The following is a 23005-nucleotide window of genomic DNA, read 5'->3' as shown; positions in this document are numbered from 1 at the left end:
TTTACCCTTAATGCCATGCATCTTTATCTTATGCAGCAACCTTTTGTGTGGCACCTTGTCAAAGGCTTTCTGGAAATCCAGATATACCACATCCATCGGCTCCCCGTTATCTACTGCACTGGTAATGTCCTCAAAAAATTCCACTAAATTAGTTAGGCATGACCTGCCCTTTACGAACCCATGCTGCGTCTGCCCAATGGGACAATTTCTATCCAGGTGCCTCGCAATTTCTTCCTTGATGATAGATTCCAGCATCATCCCTACTACCGAAGTTAAGCTCACTGGCCTATAATTTCCTGCTTTCTGCCTACCTCCTTTTTTAAACAGTGGCGTCACGTTTGCTAATTTCCAATCCACCGGGACCACCCCAGAGTCTAGTGAATTTCGGTAAATTATCACTAGTGCATCTGCAATTTCCCTAGCCATCTCTTTTAGCACTCTGGGATGCATTCCATCAGGGCCAGGAGACTTGTCTACCTTTAGCCCCATTAGCTTGCCCATCACTCCCTCCTTCGTGATAACAATCTTCTCAAGGTCCTCACCTGTCATAGCCTCATTTCTATCAGTCGCTGGCATGTTATTTGTGTCTTCCACTGTGAAGGCCGACCCAAAAAACCTGTTCAGTTCCTCAGCCATTTCCTCATTTCCCATTATTAAAACTCCCTTCTCATCCTCTAAAGGACCAATATTTACCTTAGCCACTCTTTTTTGTCTTATATATTTGTAAAAACTTTTACTGTCTGTTTTTATATTCTGAGCAAGTTTACTCTCATACTCTATCTTACTCTTCTTTATAGCTTTTTTAGTAGCTTTCAGTTGGCCCCTAAAGATTTCCCAGTCCTCTAATCTCCCAGCAATCTTTGCCACTTTATATGGTTTTTCCTTCAATTTGATACTCTCCCTTATTTCCTTAGATATCCACGGTCGATTTTCCCTCTTTCTTCCGTCCTTCCTTTTTGTTGGTATAAACCTTTGCTGAGCACTGTGAAAAATCGCTTGGAAGGTTCTCCACTGTTCCTCAACTGTTCCACCATAAAGTCTTAGCTCCCAGTCTACCTTAGCTAGTTCTTCTCTCATCCCCTTGTAATCTCCTTTGTTTAAACACAAAACACTAGTATTTGATTTTACTTTCTCACCCTCCATCTGTATTTTAAATTCCACCATATTGTGATCGCTCCTTCCGAGAGGATCCCTAACTATGAGATCATGAATCAATCCTGTCTCATTACACAGGACAAGATCTAGGACCGCTTGTTCCCTCGTAGGTTCCATTACATACTGTTCTAGGAAACTATCGCGGATACATTCTATAAACTCCTCCTCAAGGTTGCCTTGACCGACCTGGTTAAACCAATCGACATGTAGATTAAAATCCCCCATGATAACTGCTGTACCATTTCTACATGCATCAGTTATTTCTTTGTTTATTGCCTGCCCCACCATATCGTTACTATTTGGTGGCCGATAGACTACTCCTATCAGTGACTTTTTCGCCTTACTATTTCTGATTTCCACCCAAATGGATTCAACCTTATCCTCCATAGCACCGATGTCATCCCTTACTATTGCCCGGATGTCATCCTTAAATAACAGAGCAACACCACCTCCCTTACCATCCACTCTGTCCTTCTGAATTGTTTGATACCCTCGGATATTTAACTCCCAGTCGTGACCATCCTCTAACCATGTTTCAGTAATGGCCACTAAATCATAGTCATTTACGATGATTTGTGCCATCAACTCATTTACTTTATTCTACGAGCATTCAGGTAAAGTACACTTATGTTGGTTTTTTTTACCTCTGTTTTGAATCTTAACATCTCCAGTTTTATTCCTTTTGTTATTACTGGGCCTATTCACTGAGCTCCCCTCAGTCACTGTACCTTGTACTGTCGCCCTTTTAGATTTTTGACTATGTCTTCTCTGCCTTGCACTTTTCCCCTTACTTCCTTTTGCTTCTGTCCCTGTTTTACTACCTTCCAACTTCCTGCATCGGTTCCCATCCCCCTGCCACATTAGTTTAAACCCTCCCCAACAGCTCTAGAAAAACCCCCCCTAGGACATCGGTTCCAGTCCTGCCCAGGTGCAGACCGTCCGGTTTGTACTGGTCCCACCTCCCCCAGAACCGGTCCCAATGCCCCAGGAATTTGAATCCCTCCCTCTTGCACCATCTCTCGAGCCACGCATTCATCCTATCTATCCTGACATTCCTACTCTGACTAGCTCGTGGCACTGGTAGCAATCCTGAGATTACTACCTTTGAGGTCCTACTTTTTAGTTTAACTCCTAACTCCCTGAATTCCGCTTGTAGGACCTCATCCCGTTTTTTACCTATATCGTTGGTGCCTATGTGCACCATGACAGCTGGCTGTTCACCCTCCCCCCCCAGAATGTCCTGCAGCCGCTCCAAGACATCCTTGACCCTTGCACCAGGGAGGCAACATACCATCCTGGAGTCTCGATTGTGCCCACAGAACCGCCTGTCTATTCCCTTTACGATCGAATCCCCTATCACTATAGCCCTGCCATTTTTCTTCCTGCCCTGCTGTGCAGCAGAGCCAGCCACGGTGCCATGAACCTGGCTGCTGCTGCCTTCCCCTGGTGAGCCATCAGGCTTTGTGGAATCTTGTGATCTGGATGAGTTTCAGTGACCTTGTATTTGCTGCCAGTTGACCATGGGGAAAAGGGATGCAACAGTTTACTCTACTGAACAATGTATTGATGACTGTTTTCCCTTAACACTGCAGACTCAGTGGTGCTGCTGGTGTCTTGAGTGGGAGTTTGGCGTTAGCCTGTAACAGAATGATTCAGGGCTATAATGACCTCCACTGTAGTGAAGATTGTATGCAGATCAGATTCCGGTTGACAACATCTGGAACATTGTGTACGATATTGGTCTCCTTATTTAAGAAAAGATGTAAATGCATTGGAAGCAGTTCAGAGAAGGTTTATTAAACTTATACCAGGAATGGACTGGTGATCTAATGTTAGGATCCCGGATGAGAACCCAGCTATTTGCAATTTGTAAAACTACGAGAAAAGTTTACTGCACCACAGGAGTGATAACACTAACCAACAGGTATCTTTTATGTTAAAACAAACTTTAATTTCAACACAAGATTAACCACATTAACAACAGAGAAATAGCTTTACAGTTAACAGTTACAACATTTTGTCAGTGAAAGAAGAACACCATCACATACTTCCTAAACCTGCCACTATGTTCCAATTAAGAAAATCAATATTCAAATACCATTCATGAATAAAGTTAACAATCATGCTTCTATTTTGTCCTGGGAGACCTCGCTATGGGATCGTTTGGCACTGGTCCACACAAATGTGGACCATGCGCGATGGCACGTGCGGGGGTCTCACAGACCACCGGAGGCCCTCGGGTGGTTGGGCTCTGGGCAGAGCGGTTGGACTCTTGGCGATGCCATACTAGCACCCTGACACTGTTACCCGGGCACCCTGGCAGTGCCATAATGGCAGAGGCACTGCTCGCATGCTAGACTGGTAGTGCCAGGGTGACCAGGTTGCCCATGGCAGGAATCGGGCCTAACCCTTTTGTTGTGGAGTGAGGGGGGGGGGGCTCTAGGACCCCCTAACATGTAAGTTGGAGGGAGTCAGGAGGCCATAGTGGGGAATCCGAGGGAAGTCAAGAGATCGGGATGGCATTTCAAAATGGCACCCCAATCTCTTCCTGTACTGACAAGCTGAACCCATCAGTGGAGGAAAAAGAAAGGTTTCTACTTACTTTTCTCAGTGCACAATCTTTGAAGAGAGAACCTTTCAGGACCAAGCTGAAACAACTCTGGTTAGATTAAACTCTTAGGAAAAACTAACTTTTCAGACAGACCTGGCTTCTCCTCTTTATTACATGATCTATACACAAAACATAAGATATTCTTCTCTTTCCTCCCACATGATGTCCCATGAATTATTTAACCAGGACCAAATACAATACCCCTTCTAAATTATCTGCACCACAGTTGTCCTTTAGAGGTAAACAATATCCCATTAGGTAGGTATCTGTAAACAAGTAAATGGTCTCAAATCTAATAGCAGGACATTTCACCTGCAACATCAATGGTTCCCACACTTTAACATCTCCTTAGTCATACTATCTTTATGCATCTTAACCCAGGGTTTAACATCATTACTGCAAAAAATATAAAATATGACAATTTCTTACATTCATCACATTTATGAGGAGAAGTTGGATAGGCAAGGCTTGTATCCACTGCAATTTAGAAGACTTGATTGAAACCTTTAAAATCCTGCGGCAGAGTAGTTGTGGAGAGGATGTTTCCTCTTGTGGGAGAATTGAGAACTAGGGGTCACTGTTTAAAAATAAGGGCTCGCACATTGAAGACCGAGATTAGCAGAATCTTTTTCAAAGAGGATCTTGAGTCTTTGGAATTCTTCTCCTCAAAAGCAGAGTCCTTGAATATTTTTGAGGCAGAGCTAGAGAGACTCTTGACTAACAGGAGGTGAAAGATAAACAGGGGTAGGCAAGGATGTGGGATTGAAGCTCCAATCAGATCAGCCATGGTCTTAACGAAAGGCAGAGCAGGCATTCTATTCCTAATTCATATGTTCATATGTACAGGTCTGTTACAGCTTTCTTGGTAAATTTAGGAGGCTGTAAAGGCAGCTGATCTTCAGACACCTGCAACAAAGACATCTGTCTCTGGCGCAGTTATTCTGCATCACATCCTTTTTCAACCCCTCTTTCCTCTTACAGAAAATACGTGTAATCGTTTGTAGTCATCAAAATACAGAAATAGAGTTCCGTAAAGGAAATATACTGCAGTCAGCTCTCAAAAATGAAAGCCAAAAATGGCTGTTGGATACATTTACCTACCTTAATTCCTGCAGTTCAAGCACAGAATGTGCCCGTACTGAACTGACCATCTGATGTGTTCACAGAGAACGCAGTGGGTGTTCAAGTAAGAAAACCGAAGATTGGGTACAGCTTTATTTATATTTCCATAGATTTTCACATTAAAATGGAGTTCTCAGAGAGTGTGCCTCAAGCGGCCTACCACAGGATTCAACACGGTGTGTGATTTGGGCAGGGATCCAGGAATGTGGATTCCCACCAGAATCCCTAGCCACCATGCACCTATTCTGTGAATGATCTTGCCACATGAATGATTTAAAAGCAAAATACTGCGGATGCTGGAAGTCTGAAATAAAAACAGAAAATTCTGGAAATACCCAGTGCTTCAGGCAGCATATGTGGGCAGAGGAACACAGCTAGAATTTCAGCTTGATGATCTCACACCAGAACTGGGGGAAGTTAGTGATCCAACAATTTATAAGCGAGCACGGAGCCAGGAAAAAAGGGGGAAGGAGAGAGGAAAGAACTAAAGGGTAGAAAGGGAATAATTTATGCTGGTTAAGCATCTATTTCTCTGCCAACCCACCGTCAAATTCAGGCCGTTGTTTATTTTTCTGATGTAAAGGTGAAAATGATGGCGCGTTGTCAGGTGAAGGATGTCGACAGTTTTTCAAATAATCTATTCCTCATGTCTCGTGCAAGTCAAATGAAATGCTTTCATGATGTTTCATTCATCAAGACTTTTATTCGTAATAACCCAGTGAGATCCATACAGCCAGTGGAATGAAAATTGTCCCTCTCCAATCTGAGACTGGATGCTTGTTGTGTTGCAGATCTCGATGAGTGCACAGGGAACAGGTCCCCTTGCCAGCAGAGGTGTCAGAATGTGGTGGGCAGCTTTATATGTTCCTGTCAGCCTGGTTTTCACCTTCACAACAACGGGCATTCCTGCACAGGTGAGAAACAGCTCATCAGTTCAAACGTATTGTTTCTGTCGGTGTCAGGACAGAAGTTAAGATTTTTGCAGTCACTTCATCTCACTTCATCTGATATGTTCCTTATTACTTTCTTACATATTCTGTTGCCTAAAAGCACAGATTGTTGCCAAGATGCAATACCTATGGCAGTGGCTGTTAACTGATAGTTCAGACAAATGTCCCTTCATCACGTTGATCAATTAAGGAGCCATGTTTAGGATGTTGGCTGTTGGAGAACCATCAACTCCAGTTATAACCCATTCCCGGTGTAACAAGCCCATTCCTCGTGTAACCCAAAGCCGCTATGGAGTAACAAACCCACTCCTGGTGGCCCCAGCACGAGTAACCTTGGAAGAGGCATCTTTGAAGTAGGTAGTTCCTCCACAGATAATTCCGTTGTGGATGGCCTTGATACATCGAGCATTGCAAAGGATATTTGGCAGTTTAGGATTGTTTCTAAACATGCCTACACATGCTGGGTATGTGACTTTGGTGCAATTAATTGTTAATGGGTATCTTGTTTAAATAATCTCAGTGTAAGTATTCCACTGCAGGTCATCTCAGTGAAAATAATCTTGGTATAGGTATATTCAGTGAAGGTGGCCTTGCTACGTATCCCATTTGCTGAGAGGTACAGGTAGTCGTTCCCCCAAGCTATAAGCTTTACAATGAAGCTAACTGATAATATTGGATTAATTGACGTTGTGGTTTCATTACTGTGTTAGTAAACCAGAGGCCTGGTCTAAAGGCATGAGACAATGGCTGGGCAAGTTAAATTTAGTTAATTAAGTAAATCTGGAATAAAAAGCAAGTACCACTGAGGGAAATCAGCTGTCTTTTCTCTAACTGGTCCACAGCAATATGGTTGATTCTTAACTGCCCTCTGAAATGCCTAGGAAGCCATTCAGTTGCCAAGAAGGTGGCTCACCATCACCTTCTCAGGGACAAATAGGGTTTGGCGCTAAATGTTGAAAAAGAAAATAAAATTAAATTTCACAACTTTGAAATACTTCCTTCTTGCTAATATTCTCAGCTGGTAGCCAGAGTTTTTCAATTCCCCAAATTTGTGAAGTCAGGCAATATTGAGGAACAGTGGGATTTTCAAAGGAGGGATTAAAGGAGAGTGCAACAGTCACCATTGGGTGCAGGAAAGGAACCAACAAAGAATGATGGATATCTTGCCTTCCATTAGACTGGGAATCCACTTCATTGCGTGGGAATCAAACATAAACTCCTTTATTACAGATTACCAATGATACTTTCGGTAGGAAGAATGAGGAGAAGGCAATTTATATAAAACAAATGATGCAATTTTGAAGAGGATATTGTACACAAACCTTGGAAGGTGGAAATTGAAAAGGCCATTTGGAAAAAAAATACAGGATCATTGGTTTTATTCATTGTTGATTAGGGTATTAAAATAAGGATGTTATACTAAGCCATTCGAAATAACTAGGTGAACCCCAGCTAGGGTATTGGGTTCAATTCTGGGCACTGCAAATGGGCAAGGATATAGGAGATTGAGTGGAATGGTTTCAGGGTTGAGAGATCTCAGTAATTCTGAGAGACTGGAGAAGCTGGAGTAGTTCTCCTTAGACTGGAAAGGAGGAAGAAGAGATTTAATAGACATGTTCAAGATCACACACGTGTTTGATAGAGTAATTATGAGAAATTCATTGCAGTGGCAGAAGGGTCTGTGACCAAATTTAATGTGATTGGCAAAAGAGCCAGAGTGAAATTCGGAATGTTCTTTTGCACAGTGACGTGTTGTGGCGTGGAATGCGCTGCCGAAAGGATGTGGATGACATTAAAAACTGACACCTGTAGTATTTTATCGTAGCTTCAGAATGCAGTCAGTTATCAGTCATCTCAAATGAGGTTTTATAAGAACGTTCTGTTTTGGAACTGTATCTTTAATTTAGGGTAAGATGGGATTGTGTCTTTAATTTAGGGTAAGATGGGATTGTGTCTTTAATTTAGGGTAAGATGGAGCAATGAAGGTCGTCATCTGACTGGTTCTGGATTCTGGTTGACAAGAAGCTTGAGTGGCTCAGTTGTTTTTCTGGGAAGAAGGTGCACGATATTCACACCTGTAAACAATGACCCGAAAAATTGTGTTGTTGGTAGATGAACTGTTACGTCACACGGATGTGTTAGGAATGTCAGGTTTTGTGAACAGTTATAATTTAAACTGTCCATTTAATTCCGAGCTAGAATAGAGTTGCAGTGTCTGGATGATGGCTAATTAGCATTTGGGCCTGGATACAAGGCCTATGTGATTCATGTTATGATGTGGAGGTGCCGGCGTTGCACTGGGGTGGGCACGGTAAGGAGTCTCACAATAGCAGGTTAAAGTCCAACAGGTTTGTTTGGAGTCACTAGCTTTCAGAGCGCAGCTCCTTCATCAGACGACTCACCTGATGAAGGAGCTGCGCTCCAAAAGCTAGTGACTCCAAACAAACCAGTTGGACTTTAACCTGGTATTGTAAAATTTCTTGTTGTCATGGAGATGGGGCTCAAGAGAGGAAGAGTCCAGAGGAATCATTCAGGATCAGTTGCAGATTTTCATATATATCACTGAACCTCACAAAAGGGATCAGGCTTCAAGAATCCAAGGTAGTGAGAGGCAGAGCAAAGAGATAGAGACAAGTCTCTATTGCTCACCATGTTAAATGCAGGTGGAAGCTCATGCTCATTGAAGAGACCAGGACTGTGAGGATTTCAACAAAGCTGGAAGATTCGTCCAGCTTTGGCTAGAGGGAGGTATCCTCGCATAATCAAAACCATGAAAGTCAGTTTAGGGATAAGAAGTTGAGTTTCAAATTGGACCTCTGCCCCATGCCAACCAAATCACATAGGTCTGTCCACAGGCAGTATTCAATATAACCATGATCCCCTATTCCAGGACATCCTGTTTTTAAAAAAATATTTTATTCAGGCATTTGTATAAACAAACAATAAACAAAACAATAAGAGCAAAAGTGAAATTGTACAACATAATAAATAACCAGCACCCATTTCCCCCCTGCTCTCCCATTACTCCCATCCTGCCTTCCCCATTGTAACTCCCTTATTCTCCCCCTCCCCCCTTCTCCTCTGCCGACACCTTAATCCTCCTTAAAAAAAGTCAATGAACAGCTTTCACCTCCAAACAAACCCATCGACTGATCCCCTCAAACCAAATTTGACCTTCTCCAATCTCAGAAATTCTGCCAGGCCACTCGCTCGCTTTCAGCGGCTCCGAGTCCCTCCACCCCAACAAAATCCGTCTCCGGGCTATCAGGGAGGTAAAGGCAAAGACATCGGCCCCCTGGACTGCCAGGTCAGGACATCCTGTTTCAACTTAACTTAAGAATCAATTTAATACATATCCACCTTATAAAGTCTCATATTTGCAATTTATGAAATGCCGTTGTTTCTGCTCGATACAAACCACCTCCAACCCTTTTTCATTTGACCTCATCAACATAATCCTCGTGCTTGTATGTAGTTTCCCCTTAAATGTATCCATGTGATTCAACTCAATTTACATTTGATTGTGAGTTTCACATTCTAATCACTCTCTTGTTTCTGCTGATTCCTTATTGTGTTTATTAGTGATTCTCCTTTATTTAATGCCCCACTAGTTTTGGTCTCCCACACAAGTACTCTTGCTCATTGTAGCTTAGCCAAAATCATAAATGACTAGAATATCAGGAATGCCACAAAATGAAGGCTCTTGCACTCTTTGAAATGTGGCCAAGCCTTTTGTGATGCCAGTCTGAGATTATTATTTCTTTCCAATTAAGGGGCAATTTAGCATGGCCAATCCACCTACCCTGCACACCTTTGGGTTGTGGGGGTTGAGAGGTTGGCGATGAAACCCCAGTCTGAAATTATTGCGCATGGGGTCAATATACATTTCTTCAAAAGGTTAACATGAAAATGTTTATTGGTGAAATCCTTCATGGATTTGCTTTGTTTATGCATTAATGTTAGATGCCCAGGAGTGCTGTTCTTTTGGCTGACAGGCTAGAGACTGAAGTCGTCTGTTACTCAGAGACATTGGTCAGACTCTCTTGCTTTCTAACCTAGAGGCGAAAGTATGCAAGAAGACAATGCAAAGAGCTAGAAAAAAAATCCCAGAACTAAAATGTGTGGAACCAACGATCATCGTGTCCCAATCTACAAAGAGAATTTGGTGATTTGCTCGTGTAGCTGCAACGCCAAGCTAAATCCAAACAACAATAACCAGTCTTTCCATTCTCCAACTGCTGGACTGGCTGGGGTCAGAGTTCCACCCCAGTAAAAACTGCAGATACTGGGATGTTTGACTTTAATAGATTTCAGCTTTAAGCATTAAAGAGAGGACCCACCGTGGCATTTATTCCAGAATTAAAATTCACTCAATCAAACCCAGAGGAGCTGGGTAATAGACGGACTGTCAGAGTTGATTTTTCAATGTGGATTAATAGGAAACAGAGGGATTCTCTGGCTGTGGCCCACCAATCACCCTGTCTGTGTCCGTGAAGCCCCACAAAGCTTTTTAGTGAAATGTGCCACATTGACAAGTTGAAAAAAATGAAAGAAGGGATCAATTTATCTGACAGTTTCATTGTGGCCTACCTTGCGTGGCATTTCTCTTATTGATTTAATCCCTTTGGCTTTTATTTTGGCTTTAAACCTTATTCAGAACGTATGTGAAAATGTTTGGCCTTTATCCATGGAAAGCACATTTTCTATATCTTTCCTATGACGTTCACATTTGGAATTTTTTTTTCAGTTAATTACTTTGTGTTGGGAAATGGGAATGCATCTGAGACCATCCCCCAAATATAGGATATTGGGAATATATCTCACTGTCCCTCCTTTAGTGCTGGGTATGGGGAATGTATCTCGCAGCACCTCCCGCCCCCCCTCCCCCAGTGTTTCCTACCAGGAGTGTATCTCAGTATCTCTCTGAGTATTGGATACTGAGAGCTGGATTTTGGAGGTGGCGTGCTGTAAAATGGCAATGAAGGGGTAGGGGTGGAATGACTGTCAACTTTCTGCCACCGTGCTGTTTTACCAGTGGCTGGGAAGATGATGTATGGCCCTTCCACTTAAGTGGCCAATTAAGGGCATCTTCCTGTCGCTGCTGGTATTTAATGAGGTGTGTGTGGGCTTTCCATTGTGTCGAGAGACAGCACAGTGAACACTGGCAGCCATCCGGTTGGCCCGGGGAGGGGGACCCTCCTATTCATGCATTCTGTGGCCCACAAACCTCCGGACCCCTTGATTCCATTGATATAGATGGAAGAGCGACATCCTTCCATGGAATCATCCTCTTCCAGGCACAGTCCCAACAGAGATTGGTGAACCGCCGGCCCTCCGATGGGCCTTGCTGACAACTAATTAGTTGCTGGACCCTGTAAAATGTGGCCAGGATTTCACAAACCACCAAAGTGGGGTTGCTCTGCCTTTTGTGCTCATTCCTGGGCCCACTGTATAAAATTCAATTCTGGAAGTGGGGCTCCCCATTCTTCCTCCCTCCCACCACCACCACCACCACACACACACACACACACACACAAACGCACACACACTCCTCGCCTCTCGAGTGTTGGATACTCAAAGTGTATCTCAGATTTCCACCCTGTCTCCCCCCCCCCCCCCCCCCCCCCCCCCCCTTCGCCACTGTAGGCAAACTGGCTTGATTTGGCAATATTTAAGTTGTAGATACGATATCCCAGCTCCATCGTTGTTTAACGATAGAGGATTCTGCTTACTCAGGAATAATGGTGGTTTAAACATCAACAGATTAGAAATCTCTATGATTTGCACCATTTACCTTTGTGCCGAATTCTGATAAGATTAGCTCTCTTCCAAATTGGGGCAACAAGTGTATCCGTGTGTTTTTAATATGATAAAGATCAAGGAGGGCTATTAACTGACGCTCTTGTTCATACAGCTAGCTTTTTTGATTAGGAGTAGTGACGTTGACTGGGAATTTATTTCAGTTTGTGTAAAGAGCAAGTGATTTGAAACTTTTGAACTTTATCTAAATTAGCTTTTCTTGGTTATATTCGAGGGATTGTCATGTTTTTTTAATAATGGTGAAATCAAGCACTCTGCAACTTTTATGCACAAAGTGATTTGAAGTTGGATATTGTAGGCAACGTTTTGGAGGGGTATACAATGGGCCTACGTCATGATAATAGCTCCAGTGGAGCCTTTTTTCCCCACCCCCTCCAACACTGTGTGCTGGTATGGCCACATCACCACATCTCTGCATTTGCCTTTGCCAACAGAATGGGTGAACCCAGACTCATTTGACGATTCCTTAACAATAAAACCCAAAACTAATTCTGGTAGGAAAAAAAATCTTCCGTTTCCTGAAGCAATGTAACATAATTTGGATCAGCCCCCTTTGATGGTCATTTGTGTAAATGCTGAGCAAGCTAAAGTGAATGCAAAGGATGAAAGTATCTTTTGGATCATCCATTCGCTGACTCACTCAGCCAAGAAGACCTCGGGCATCTTGATCTGGGGCCGAACTCAATTGGGGTAGAAGTTGTGCTCCTAGTCTGGAAAAGAGGAAATCAGTCAAAGTTTGGGAAAATTATGACAGGGTTCCCTTTGCTGACTATTATCCCAGTGACCTCCCTCTTCATGGTGCACCAATTGGAAAACAAACAGACTCTATTACCCGACTCGATTCTTGAATCTCGGTTAAACGGCCCGTTCCTCCATCACCATTCCCCCCACTCGCTGTCCTCCAATGTTTTCATAACTCATGGGCAAAAGTATTCAAAGAAATTGAGAATGAAGCACAATTTCTTTTTAATGCCATGACACCTTTTCTCCCTGGTTGTTTGCTTCCTGGAAATTATTCTTCAACTCCAGAGGCTCCACCTCAATCCTGAAAATGCGGCAACACTATAAGCACAAGATCAAGCTCAGATCTGATGCCCACCTTTAGTTAAATACCCTCTTGAGACACACTATCTTGGTTTGCACATGAGGAATTGTTGGTCGGGGATCTGACCTGGCAGGTGTCAGAGAGTCATTCTGGCACAGAAGGAGGCCACTCAGCCCATCACCCAACTCCCAGGAATATTTAAAACAAACAGAACCCATTGGCCGGTACCCTGGTGCCTTCAGGTGAGGAAGGGGAAAACTGCTGGGATCTAACTACCCAGAAAACTTTCTGCTTGCACATGACTAAAAGTTAGAGTGTTCAAACATGTGGAATGTAATAGCAAATGTAACATAGATCACTTCAAAACATCTGTTTTTCTTTCTGTGGCCAGCAAAGAGGGGGAAAGCATGTAATCTGGCTTTTGGCCAGCACTCTTCTTGCAAAGACGAATTGCCAAATCCGCTGTGAAGCAGTTCCACTTTGACATTAGTTATTAGTAATTCCACGTGGTAAATCTGTGTACCCACTATTTCCCTAGAGAGACTTCAACAGCAATTGCTCTTCATTTGTCCGGTCTCCACACACCGTTTAAGAATTGCTGTAATTCCAAGAGGGGGAATTATTGAAGGAACTGTCCCTGTGAGAATATTTACATACAGGATAGTAGATTGATCTTTTTGCATTCTGGCTCAACCTGGGGTGGGCCTCTTTTATTTCTTTTGTTCAGGGAACTGACTCAAGTCCGTTATTTTCCATACTGGAGAAATTCACATTCGTTTGTCAGTTTTCATTGTGATAGGTTTTTTTTGCTCCATTGCTTTGAAGCCAATGAGTTGGTTTCCATGTGATTTCAGTTCACAAGTGGCGGCACGGTGGCACAGTGGTTAGCCTCACAGCTCCAGCGACCCGGGTTCAATTCCGGCCTCGGGTCACTGTCTATGTGGAGTTTGCATTTTCATCCCGTGTCTGTGTGGGTTTCCTCTGGGTGCTCTGGTTTCCACCGACAGTCCAAAAATGGGCAGGTTAGGTGGATTGGCCATGCTAAATTGCCCCTTAGTTTCCTAAAGGTTAGATGTGGTTACTGGGTTACGGGGAAAGGGTGGAAGTGTGGACTAAGTAGGGTGCTCTTTCCAAGGGCCAGTACAGACTTGATGGGCTAAATAGCCCCCTCTGCACTGTAAATTCTATGATTCCGTGATTCAACTGATATTGTTTTGGATTAAAGCCTCAAGGCTTCTACTATTGAATGGGCAGTCGTCGGACTGCAGCCCAGGAAATGGCAGGATGCAGCTTCAGAATTAATTTTTAAAAGCGGATGTTTCCTAGATTCCCACGCCTATAAGACCTATCTCCGTCACCTTCTGTCATGCATGACAGTTCAACATGCCCATCCAGACTCAAATCAACAGATCCACATGATTGACCCAATCATTGGCTGCAGTACGTTCAGAGTGCTCTGTTCCAAATTTCTGCCTGGAGGTGAACACTTGTTCATGGCCAGTCTGTAGTTTTCATAAGCAGACTGAGCTCCGACTGAAGCAAAACGTTCACCTTTATTGATCGCTGACTGTAGGTTAGCACAGCTAAGATTTAATCATTAACTCAGAATTGCAGCAAATCAATCACTAAGGAACACAGGGAATGTCATTGCGTTCTCGCAACACTTCTAAAAGTGGAAACTGATGTGCTGGGCAATTGAATTCAGGCATGAACTACTGAGTCGGTTGTAATATGTAGAGATAATGGACGGGATTCTCCCGCAACTGGCCGGATGGCCCGACACCGGCGGCAAGATCGGCGCGAACCACTCCGGCGTCAGGCCGACTGGATTCCGCACCTCCGGGGGCTAAGCCGGCACCAAAGGGATTGGCACCACGCCAACCAGCGGCGAAGGGTCGCGCGAGTTGGCGCATGCGCAGGACCGCCAGCGTGGTTCCGCGCATGCGCAGACTGGCCGGCGTGTTTCCTGCGCATGCGCAGGGGATTTCTTCTCCGTGCCGGCCATGGCGGAGCCCTACAGAGGCTGGCGCAGAAGGAAAGAGTGCCCCCATGGCACAGGCCCACAGATCAGTGGGCCCCGATCGGGGGCCAGGCCACCATGGGGGCCCACCCGGGGCCGTATCCCTCCGCGTCCCCCCCCCCCCCCCACCCCCCGAGGACTCCACTAGACGGCCTACCAGCCAGGTCCCGCCGTGATGGATCATGTCCATTTCACGCCGGACAGGACTGGCCAGGAAACGGCAGCCGCTCGGCCCATCGGGGCCCGGAGAATTGCCAGGTGGGGGCCGCTGCCAATGGCCCCCGACCAGCGCGGCGTAAACCCCGCCCGCAAACCGGCGCCAGAGAATACAGCAGCCGGCGTCAGAGCGGGGGGGGATTTATGCCACCCCCCCCGGGATTCTCCGACCCAGCCGGGGGGGGGTCGGAGAATCACTCCCAATGTGTAGCAATGAAATGGCAGCAGGACATTGAAACACCTGTGTGGAATCATTTCAACGAGATTGCCTATTTCTTTGTGAAAACTTCTTAATCTCGGGCAAAAGTTAGTTGGAGTCTTATCTGACTTGGATTGTTTAATTATATCCCCTTGCAAATTGTTTTCTAGCTCCGAGTATGTAGTCGGGCTGTTCAGTAGTAACCCAAACTGTTTGTTTCTGTAAATAATTCAGGTCATAACAAAATTTTAAAATCCTGTTTTTAAATATGTCTGGTTGAGTTGATCCAATAAAATGTAAATTAAATTAAACAAGGAAAAGGAAATAGCAGGAAAAGAATTAGTCCCAGACCTGAGAATGTTATGGAATCCCAGCTTCGAATTAGTTGACCTGGCAGCAGATGAAAAGTTTGGAAGAATGTGCATTCCAGTTAGTTGCGCTTCCACTGGAGCCTGCAAAGGAGTGATGCAAACAAAGTAGGGTTAAAAAAGAGAAGTGGCTCGTGAGGTTGGTGGAAAAGGAACATCACATGTTCATTGTCAAGACAAGAGGGAAGAAAAGGCTCGACATCAGCATGTGGAATCTCTGAGCAGGGAGGCCTTCAAAGGAAATAAAAACTAATGCTAAATATGATCCTGGAGCATGACCACGATCTCCAACTAGTAGTCCAGATGAGTAAATGTAAAGGAAATCTAATACGTGACCTATTACAATATATGTAAATCAAATAGTCTTCCACAATTTCATGATGGTGACGGAGACAGATACGTATTTAATGAGGTTAATTGGGGGCTGTGGGATCATAGAGAGTACGGCTGATAGCATCACTGGTTGGATAAGTCCTGACTACCATCAGTTACTTGAAAATATAGTAAAATCTTTTGTTGTTCTAATCGATAACATATAGGCAAATGTTCAGGATATTGTAGACGTTTTCTACTCATGTTTATCAAGACCAGACTTGGAACTTTAGGAACAGCAAGAATATTCAAAAATACAACATGAACAAAATTGGACAGACTATGGTGATATGCCTCTGGGCTGTATCGTAGTTGGATAGGATGAGACCTCCAACCTGCAGGAGGCAGGCGGTACAGACACGCCATGGTCATGTGACCTGGGACTCCGATATAAAGAGAGGTACATCCGGCCATCTTCAGAAGAACAAGGAGAGGATAATAAGATGTACATGTAATTGGTCAGTGCTCAGTGGTAAGTTCCAGGGGAGTAGCAAGACTCCATGATAACGTGCTCTGTATCAGATTGCCATCCTACCACGAGACATAATAAAAGGATTCTGGTTTGGACATCAAAGTGTTTGGTGAGTTGCTTCATAAAGTACAAGGGACTAGACACAACACAGACCACCACCCCAACCTTGACCGAGGAACTGTGTTTCCTACATTACATCAGTGACGACAGTTCAGCGTGCTTGATTAGCTGTTAAATGTTCTGGGAGATCCTGAATTAATTAACAGTGCTACATCTGGGGCTGTTTAGCACACTGGGCTAAATCGCTGGCTTTTAAAGCAGACCAAGCAGGCCAGCAGCACGGTTCGATTCCCGTAACAGCCTCCCCGAACAGGCGCCGGAATGTGGCGACTAGGGGCTTTTCACAGTAACTTAATTGAAGCCTACTCGTGACAATAAGTGATTTTCATTTCATTTCATTTCATTAGTGCCAGTCTTCCTTTCTCCAAGTCACATTCAATCTTTATGTGGTAATATATTGCCATTCCTTCATTGTCACTGGGTGAAACTCCTGGAACTTACCAGATAGTGCCCAAATCAGGCACTATTTTGCTGAAAGAAGCTGTTTCTGCCTTATGTTTATCAGGCAAAAGAATACTCTAAATGAGATGGTTGAAGTTCTGCAGTCTCATGAGCTTCAAGGAAACATTAAATGAGTGGGAGGGTGGGTCAGTCATGTTGGCCAGCTGGAAGGTAACCAGACAGGAATTGTTTGCAGCCTCAGATAGTCTTGCTAGAATCACAGCAATCTTGCAGAGCTCGAAATGTGACAAGGCGGTGCTCATGGAGAGCAATTGTTGGTCCAAGTGAGGATCTTGTAGACCAGCCAGAGAGATCAAATTCTGTTGTGGAGCCATGCCATAATGTGAATCATGCGTTGTCAAAGTCTTCAGTGGCTCTCAGATGTGAAACAAACAGTTGGCATTTGATTTGTGGGGTTCAGGGTATACTTTTATCTTGGTACATGCACATTGGTAGGAACACAGGGCGGAATTCTCCAATCCCGCGCGGCATCGGGAAGGCTGTCATGAACTCGGCCGAGCTCCTCGCACCCTATTCACCAAGATCATGGCGGCTTGATCTTGCGGGGCGGCGGAGGGGAAAGAGTGCGTCGCTTGGAGACGCCGGCCCGACGATCGATGGGCACCGATCGCGGGCCAGTCCCCTCCCGAGCACGGCCGTGGTGCTCACTCCCCTCTCCACCCCCCACAAGCCACAAACAAAACTTTGGCGCCATGTACACGACGGCAGCGACCAGGTGTGGTTGCCGCTGTCGTAAACCGTTTGGGAACATCCGGCCCGCTCAGCCCATTCAGGCCGGAGAATTGCCGGTCGCCGTGAAAAGCGGCGAGCGGCGATTCATCCGAGGGGGGGGTGCCAGGGCGGCGTGTCGTGAGTCGCCCGGCCCTCCCATGATTCTCCCACCCGGTGTGGGGAGCGGAGAATCGAGCCCACAGGTCCTCATCTTTGTCCCGTTAGAATGAAGACGCGCATGGATAGGATAAATGTATTGTGAAATAATCTACGAAAAGACAGTACTGCGATGCATTGTTAAGAGACCAAATTACATAATCGTAGGTCAGCTTGGAAAGTTAACTGCATTCAAGCAAAGGCACAAAATCAAAGGTAGCGCAATGCAGCAGTACCAGCAGCTTGTGCAGTATAGAAGATGATTTGTCATTCTGAGACAGTGCTGAAACTATCTGGGTAAACAGATTGCTGCCCCTGCTGCAGTTCACATAACCTCTTGGAAGTGTGTGAAGAGGCAGCAGATCTCCAGCATGTGATTTCTCAGTGTACACAGAGTTGGGTCGATTCAGTTAACTGAGTTAGATGAGACAGCGTGGATTTATCCTGTGCCAGACAGCATGCAAGCTCCAGCATTAGCAGCTCACTGCTAACATTAGCAGAGTGTTATAAATAATGAGCAGGCACTTTGATTGAACAATGAAAATCAACATCAATAGAGTATGTTTGGGATTTCTGACTATGTCCCCTTGGTGGGGCTTGGGGAGGAACCTTGAACTATTACTCAGGTAACCTCATTCTCAGAAGTTTAAATGTGAAGGACAAGAGGGCTGAAAGCTATTGATTCAGATGGAGAATAATTTCATGTAAACTCATCAGGGGGTCATCATGATTCATTGATGGTCATTGATTCCACAGTTGCATGGGGAATAGTCACTCTGACTAAAGTCTGCCTGTAGAGCTGGACATTTTTAAAGCAGGAAGGTCATAAAGGTTTGTGCTGAGTCTAACAGGTCAGAAATGCTGCATGATAAAATACATTGGCCCACAGGAGTGGATCGTCTTGCCCAATGTGAACTTGGTGCCTGATGTCCTTATCTGGGACCAACTTCAAAACAGCATCAAGTCCTGGAGAGGGCATTTAGCCTCGAGAACCTGTTTTACTATTCAATGAGACCATACCTGAACTGCAACTTAACTCTAAAGGCCCACTTTTGCCCCATATCCCTTCATACCTTTGGTTCACAAAAATCTTATCAATCTTAGATTTCAAATTATCAATTGACCTGACATAAATTGCCATTTGTTGAAGGGGGTTCCAAACTTCTACCGCCCTCTTTGTGTTTCGAGGTGTTTCCCAATTTCACTCCTGAAAGATCTGTCTCCAGTTTTTTGACTATCTCCCTTGTCTTAGAGTCTCCAACCAGTGGGGGTAGTTTCCTTTTTACATCCTATCTTGTTTCTTTAATATTTGAAAAGGTAAGTCCCCATGGTGCCAATTTTAACTGCTGTAAGTGAGTAGGGGATCAGCATGAGCATCAGATCCCTCTGGACTTGCCAGCATGAGGCCCAGACCATTTTAACACCCAGATTTCATTTCTGTATACCAGGTTAGACTCTCACACAAACTTTGAGAAAATAATAATATCAGGCTAGCTGGCAGGATTGGAAAAGTGACAGTCAGTCCAATACACTCTCCAATCACCATATATGGTCAATTGGTCGAGGCATTTGGCGAATTGATGGTTTTCATCAGGTAAAAGATGGATATTGGGGGGGGGGGGGGGGGGGGTGTCGATTCACTGGCCACATAGCACCCAGCGCAAACCCTGCTATGTCGGGAGATTTCCGAGAGAAGCCAAAACAGGATTTGTATCAGGCGCCAACCAGTGTGCGAATGCTCCCAGCTGATGTGATCTGGTTCATGCTCTCGTGGATGTGAACCAGATTAGCATAGGGTAGCACAAGGGCAGCATGGTAGCACAGTGATTAGCACAATTGTTTCACAGCTCCAGGGTCCCAGGTTAGATTCCCCGCTTGGGACACTGTCTGTGTGAAGTCTGCACATTCTCCCCATGTCTGCCTGGGTTTCCTCCGGGTGCTCCGGTTTCCACCCACAGTCCAAAGATGTGCAGGTTGCAGCACCCAAACTGGATCGGCTACGCGAAATTACCCTTCGTGTCCAAAAAGGTTGGGTGGGGTTACTGGGCTCCGGGGATAGGGTGGAGGTGTGGGCTTGAGTAGGATGCTCTTTTCAAGGGCCAGTGCAGACTCAATGGGACCGAATGTCCTCCTTCTATGATTCTATGATTAAAAGTAGAATATAAATATTTGAAATCGAGACTTCCGGTGGTAGCCATGGTTTGACAAGTTGCACACTGGGTAGCTCCAACATGGAGGTGATGGGCGATTTTTGGTGACAAATTGTGAGAAGTGAGGCGGGTGGTCGATTTTCGCCCGGTGTGGGATGACAGAAGTCAGTGAAATCCCGAGCTTAGGAGTTGGAGGAGTTTCGTGTTGCAGCAGTATTGGGAAAGACTGGAGGGGGTGGATTGTCGTCAACGGTCGTATCGCAGGTGGAGCAGCTTATGAGCTTCATTAAAGAAGAGCTATCGACAGCAGTGCAAGGTACTGCAGGGAGATTGGTCAAGAGCGATTGAGGGAGCTGTAGCACCTTTCATGGGTCTTTGGATCGAGAATAGTCTGGAGACACAGGTGCGATAAAACAAATGGAGAAGGGCGATCTCAGACCCGAGTGACTGAATTGTATCACTGGAGGCAGAGATGTCGATGTTGGGGTTAATGTGCAAGGTTCTGCGGGTGAGGGTTGACGACCAGGAGAATAGGTCCAGGCGGCAGAATTTGTGCATCGTGGGTCTGCCGGAGGGTATGGAGGGAACGAGTGCCACCAGCTACGTGATGAGGATGTTTGAGAAGGTAATGGATGAGAACGTATTTGAGAGGGCCCCCAAAGTGGATCGGGCCCACCGGTCCCTGAGACAGAAGCTGAGGGCGGTGGGGGCCACCCCAGGCTGTGATTGTGTGAATAGACAAGTTTCCAGACAAGGAGAAGATTCTGAGGTGGGCCAAAGCAACTCGGGACTGTAGCTAAGAGGGGAATCGGGTCCAGATATATCAAAACATTGGGACGGACCTGGCCAAGAGGGGGGGCGAGATTCAACAGGGCCAAAGCAGCGCTCTACCGAGCCAGGATCAGTTTGGGTGCTGTACCCTGCCAAGTTGTGGGTAAAGTTTAAGGGCAAGGAAGACTATTTTCAGACACCAGAAGAGACTTTGTTCGAGACCATGGGCTGGGGAGGATTCGGGTTGGGATGCTTTGTATGTTTCAAGATTTGGCAGGAGTTTTTTTTTAATGGCATCCGTAATATGTTATTGATTTTTTATGTGCGCTTCCGCTTCCTAGTGCTGATGGGCTGTTGGTTTTGTCTTACCTTGGATACTTTAGTAGGTGTGCAGGGTTAGAGGGTGGATGAGTGAGATGGGTGATGGAGGTGAGGTCCTTCGTTTGGGCCTCCAGGCAGGAACTGCCATGTTTGCGAGATGTGCTAGTAAACAGGGGCAGTGCGGGCGGGGGAGTGGGGGTGGAGTTGGTGGCGTAGTTATTTTTCAAGGTAAACCAAGGGGAAGATGGAGAGGGCGGTGATTTTGTGTGGGCTCAAGTGGTTTGGAGGGCATATAGTTGGGTGGACTGTAGATTCGGGGATGATGGCAGACCTCAGTAGAGGGGCGTGATCGGAAGCTCCCAGTGAGGGTGGTAACCTGGAATGTCCAAGGCTAAATGGGCCATTTATAAGGTCAAGGATACTTGCGCATATAAAAGTCTAAAGGCAGATAAGGCTTTCCTGCAAGAATTGCAATTATGGGTAAAGGACGTGGATTTTATTAAGAAACTGTTTGCGCCAATTCCGGACTTGGACTCTCATGAGCTGATTATGAGGGGTGATTTGAATTGCGTGCTGGACCCGAGGGTGGACAGGTTGAGGAACAAATTGATGGTTAGGATAGGGAGTTAGGAGTGTTTATGGAACAGATGGAGGTCTGTGGAGGATTAGGCACCCAGGAGAGAAGGAATATTCTTTTTCTCCCCGGTTCATCGGGTATACTCCCGAATAAACATTTTTGTGATGGGAAGAAGGTGCTAGCAGGAGTGATGGGGACGGAGTGTACAGGCATAGTCATTTTGGAGCATGAGCTGCATTATGTAGATATGAGGCATAAGTTGGGGCGGGCACAGAGGCCGGAGTGGAGATTCGATTCGGGGTTACTGGCGGATAAAGAGTATTGCAATAAGGTATGATTTGCCATTAAAAATGCTGCGGAATTTAATCAGAACGGGGAAGTTTCTGGCCCACGTTCTGGGAGCCATTGAAGGTCCGGAAGGGGGTGATTTATTTACAGACCTAGGGGATAAGGTGGAGAGGGAGGAGAGGAGGAGGTTGCTAGAGGATATTGTGGCGATAGACCACAGATATTCAGCGGCCCCGACTAGGGAGCTTTTGGCGGAGACGAAGAAATTGCAGGGACAGTTGGACTGACTGACAACGGGAAAGGCGGTGGGTCAGCTTCGTAGTGTTAGGGTGTCCAGTTTGAGTACTGTGAGAAGGCTAGTCGCCTGCTGGCCCAACAGTTGAGACGACAGGTGGTAGTGCCGGAAATTGTGAAGGTAAGGGCAGCGGATGTTGTCACCAGAGCGAATTAATAAGGATTTTGAGGCCTTTTGTTGGAGGTTGTATATTTCTGAGCCTGGCGGGGAGAAGACAGATATGGGCTACTTTTTGGATGGGTTAGAGTTCCCAGAGATGGGGGAGAGGAAACAGCAAACATCTAGCTGTTACATAATTAGGGTCAGTCACTCCTCTGTGCCAGCAACCCAGATCAGCTGGACTATTGGAACCGTATCCCAGCAAGAGAACAGTGCTTCAGGGAATAGAGAAGAAGAAAGGGAAGAGTTGACACAACAAAAGAAATATGGACCTCAATTTTAGCTGAACTGGCCTGTTGGGATGCTGACAGGACCAGTTTGACCAAGTTGATGCAAACCCATTTTTACTTCACATTAAATCAGATGCAGGCGAAACCGGAATTCTGCCCAATCCTATGGGTTTCCTGCGTAGTGAGCTGGGCTAAAATTGAACCCATAGAGTGTTACAATCCCTAGAAAGGCTGAAAGCCTTTATAAAGAGGTTTGAATTCCCAATGACCAACTCATAGAGCACAGCAAAATTTCACATTTTATGATTGTACTGTGACAAACACACTAAAACCAATATTGACTAAAAAAACCTTATTGTGTAACTAATAGACTAAATGAATGAACAGGTATCCTCACTTTTAACCTCTTAACACA

At 45.3% G+C, this 23005-nt stretch overlaps 1 protein-coding gene across 11 annotated transcripts in view; it reads left to right on the top strand.

Moving 5' to 3' along the window:
• Positions 1–23005, top strand: part of LOC119971661 (von Willebrand factor C and EGF domain-containing protein-like) — a 490550-nt gene that overhangs the window by 254959 nt on the left and 212586 nt on the right. For 10 of the 11 annotated variants that reach the window (XR_005461886.1, XR_005461887.1, XM_038807512.1 and 7 more), the window contains exon 8: positions 5680–5802. The exons of the other annotated variant lie outside the window; for it this stretch is intronic. Coding sequence is in view for 8 of the 10 variants with exons in the window: in XM_038807512.1 (XP_038663440.1) it covers positions 5680–5802 (123 nt within the window). In the remaining 2 variants the exon portion in view is untranslated. The remainder of the gene's footprint in view (positions 1–5679; positions 5803–23005) is intronic. 11 annotated transcript variants of the gene reach the window in all.

This window comes from Scyliorhinus canicula, chromosome 9 (assembly GCF_902713615.1).
Source record: "Scyliorhinus canicula chromosome 9, sScyCan1.1, whole genome shotgun sequence".
NCBI classification, from domain to species: domain Eukaryota; kingdom Metazoa; phylum Chordata; class Chondrichthyes; order Carcharhiniformes; family Scyliorhinidae; genus Scyliorhinus; species Scyliorhinus canicula.
The sequence above is the reverse complement of the archived record's forward strand: the minus strand, read 5'-3'. Positions and strand labels throughout refer to the sequence as shown.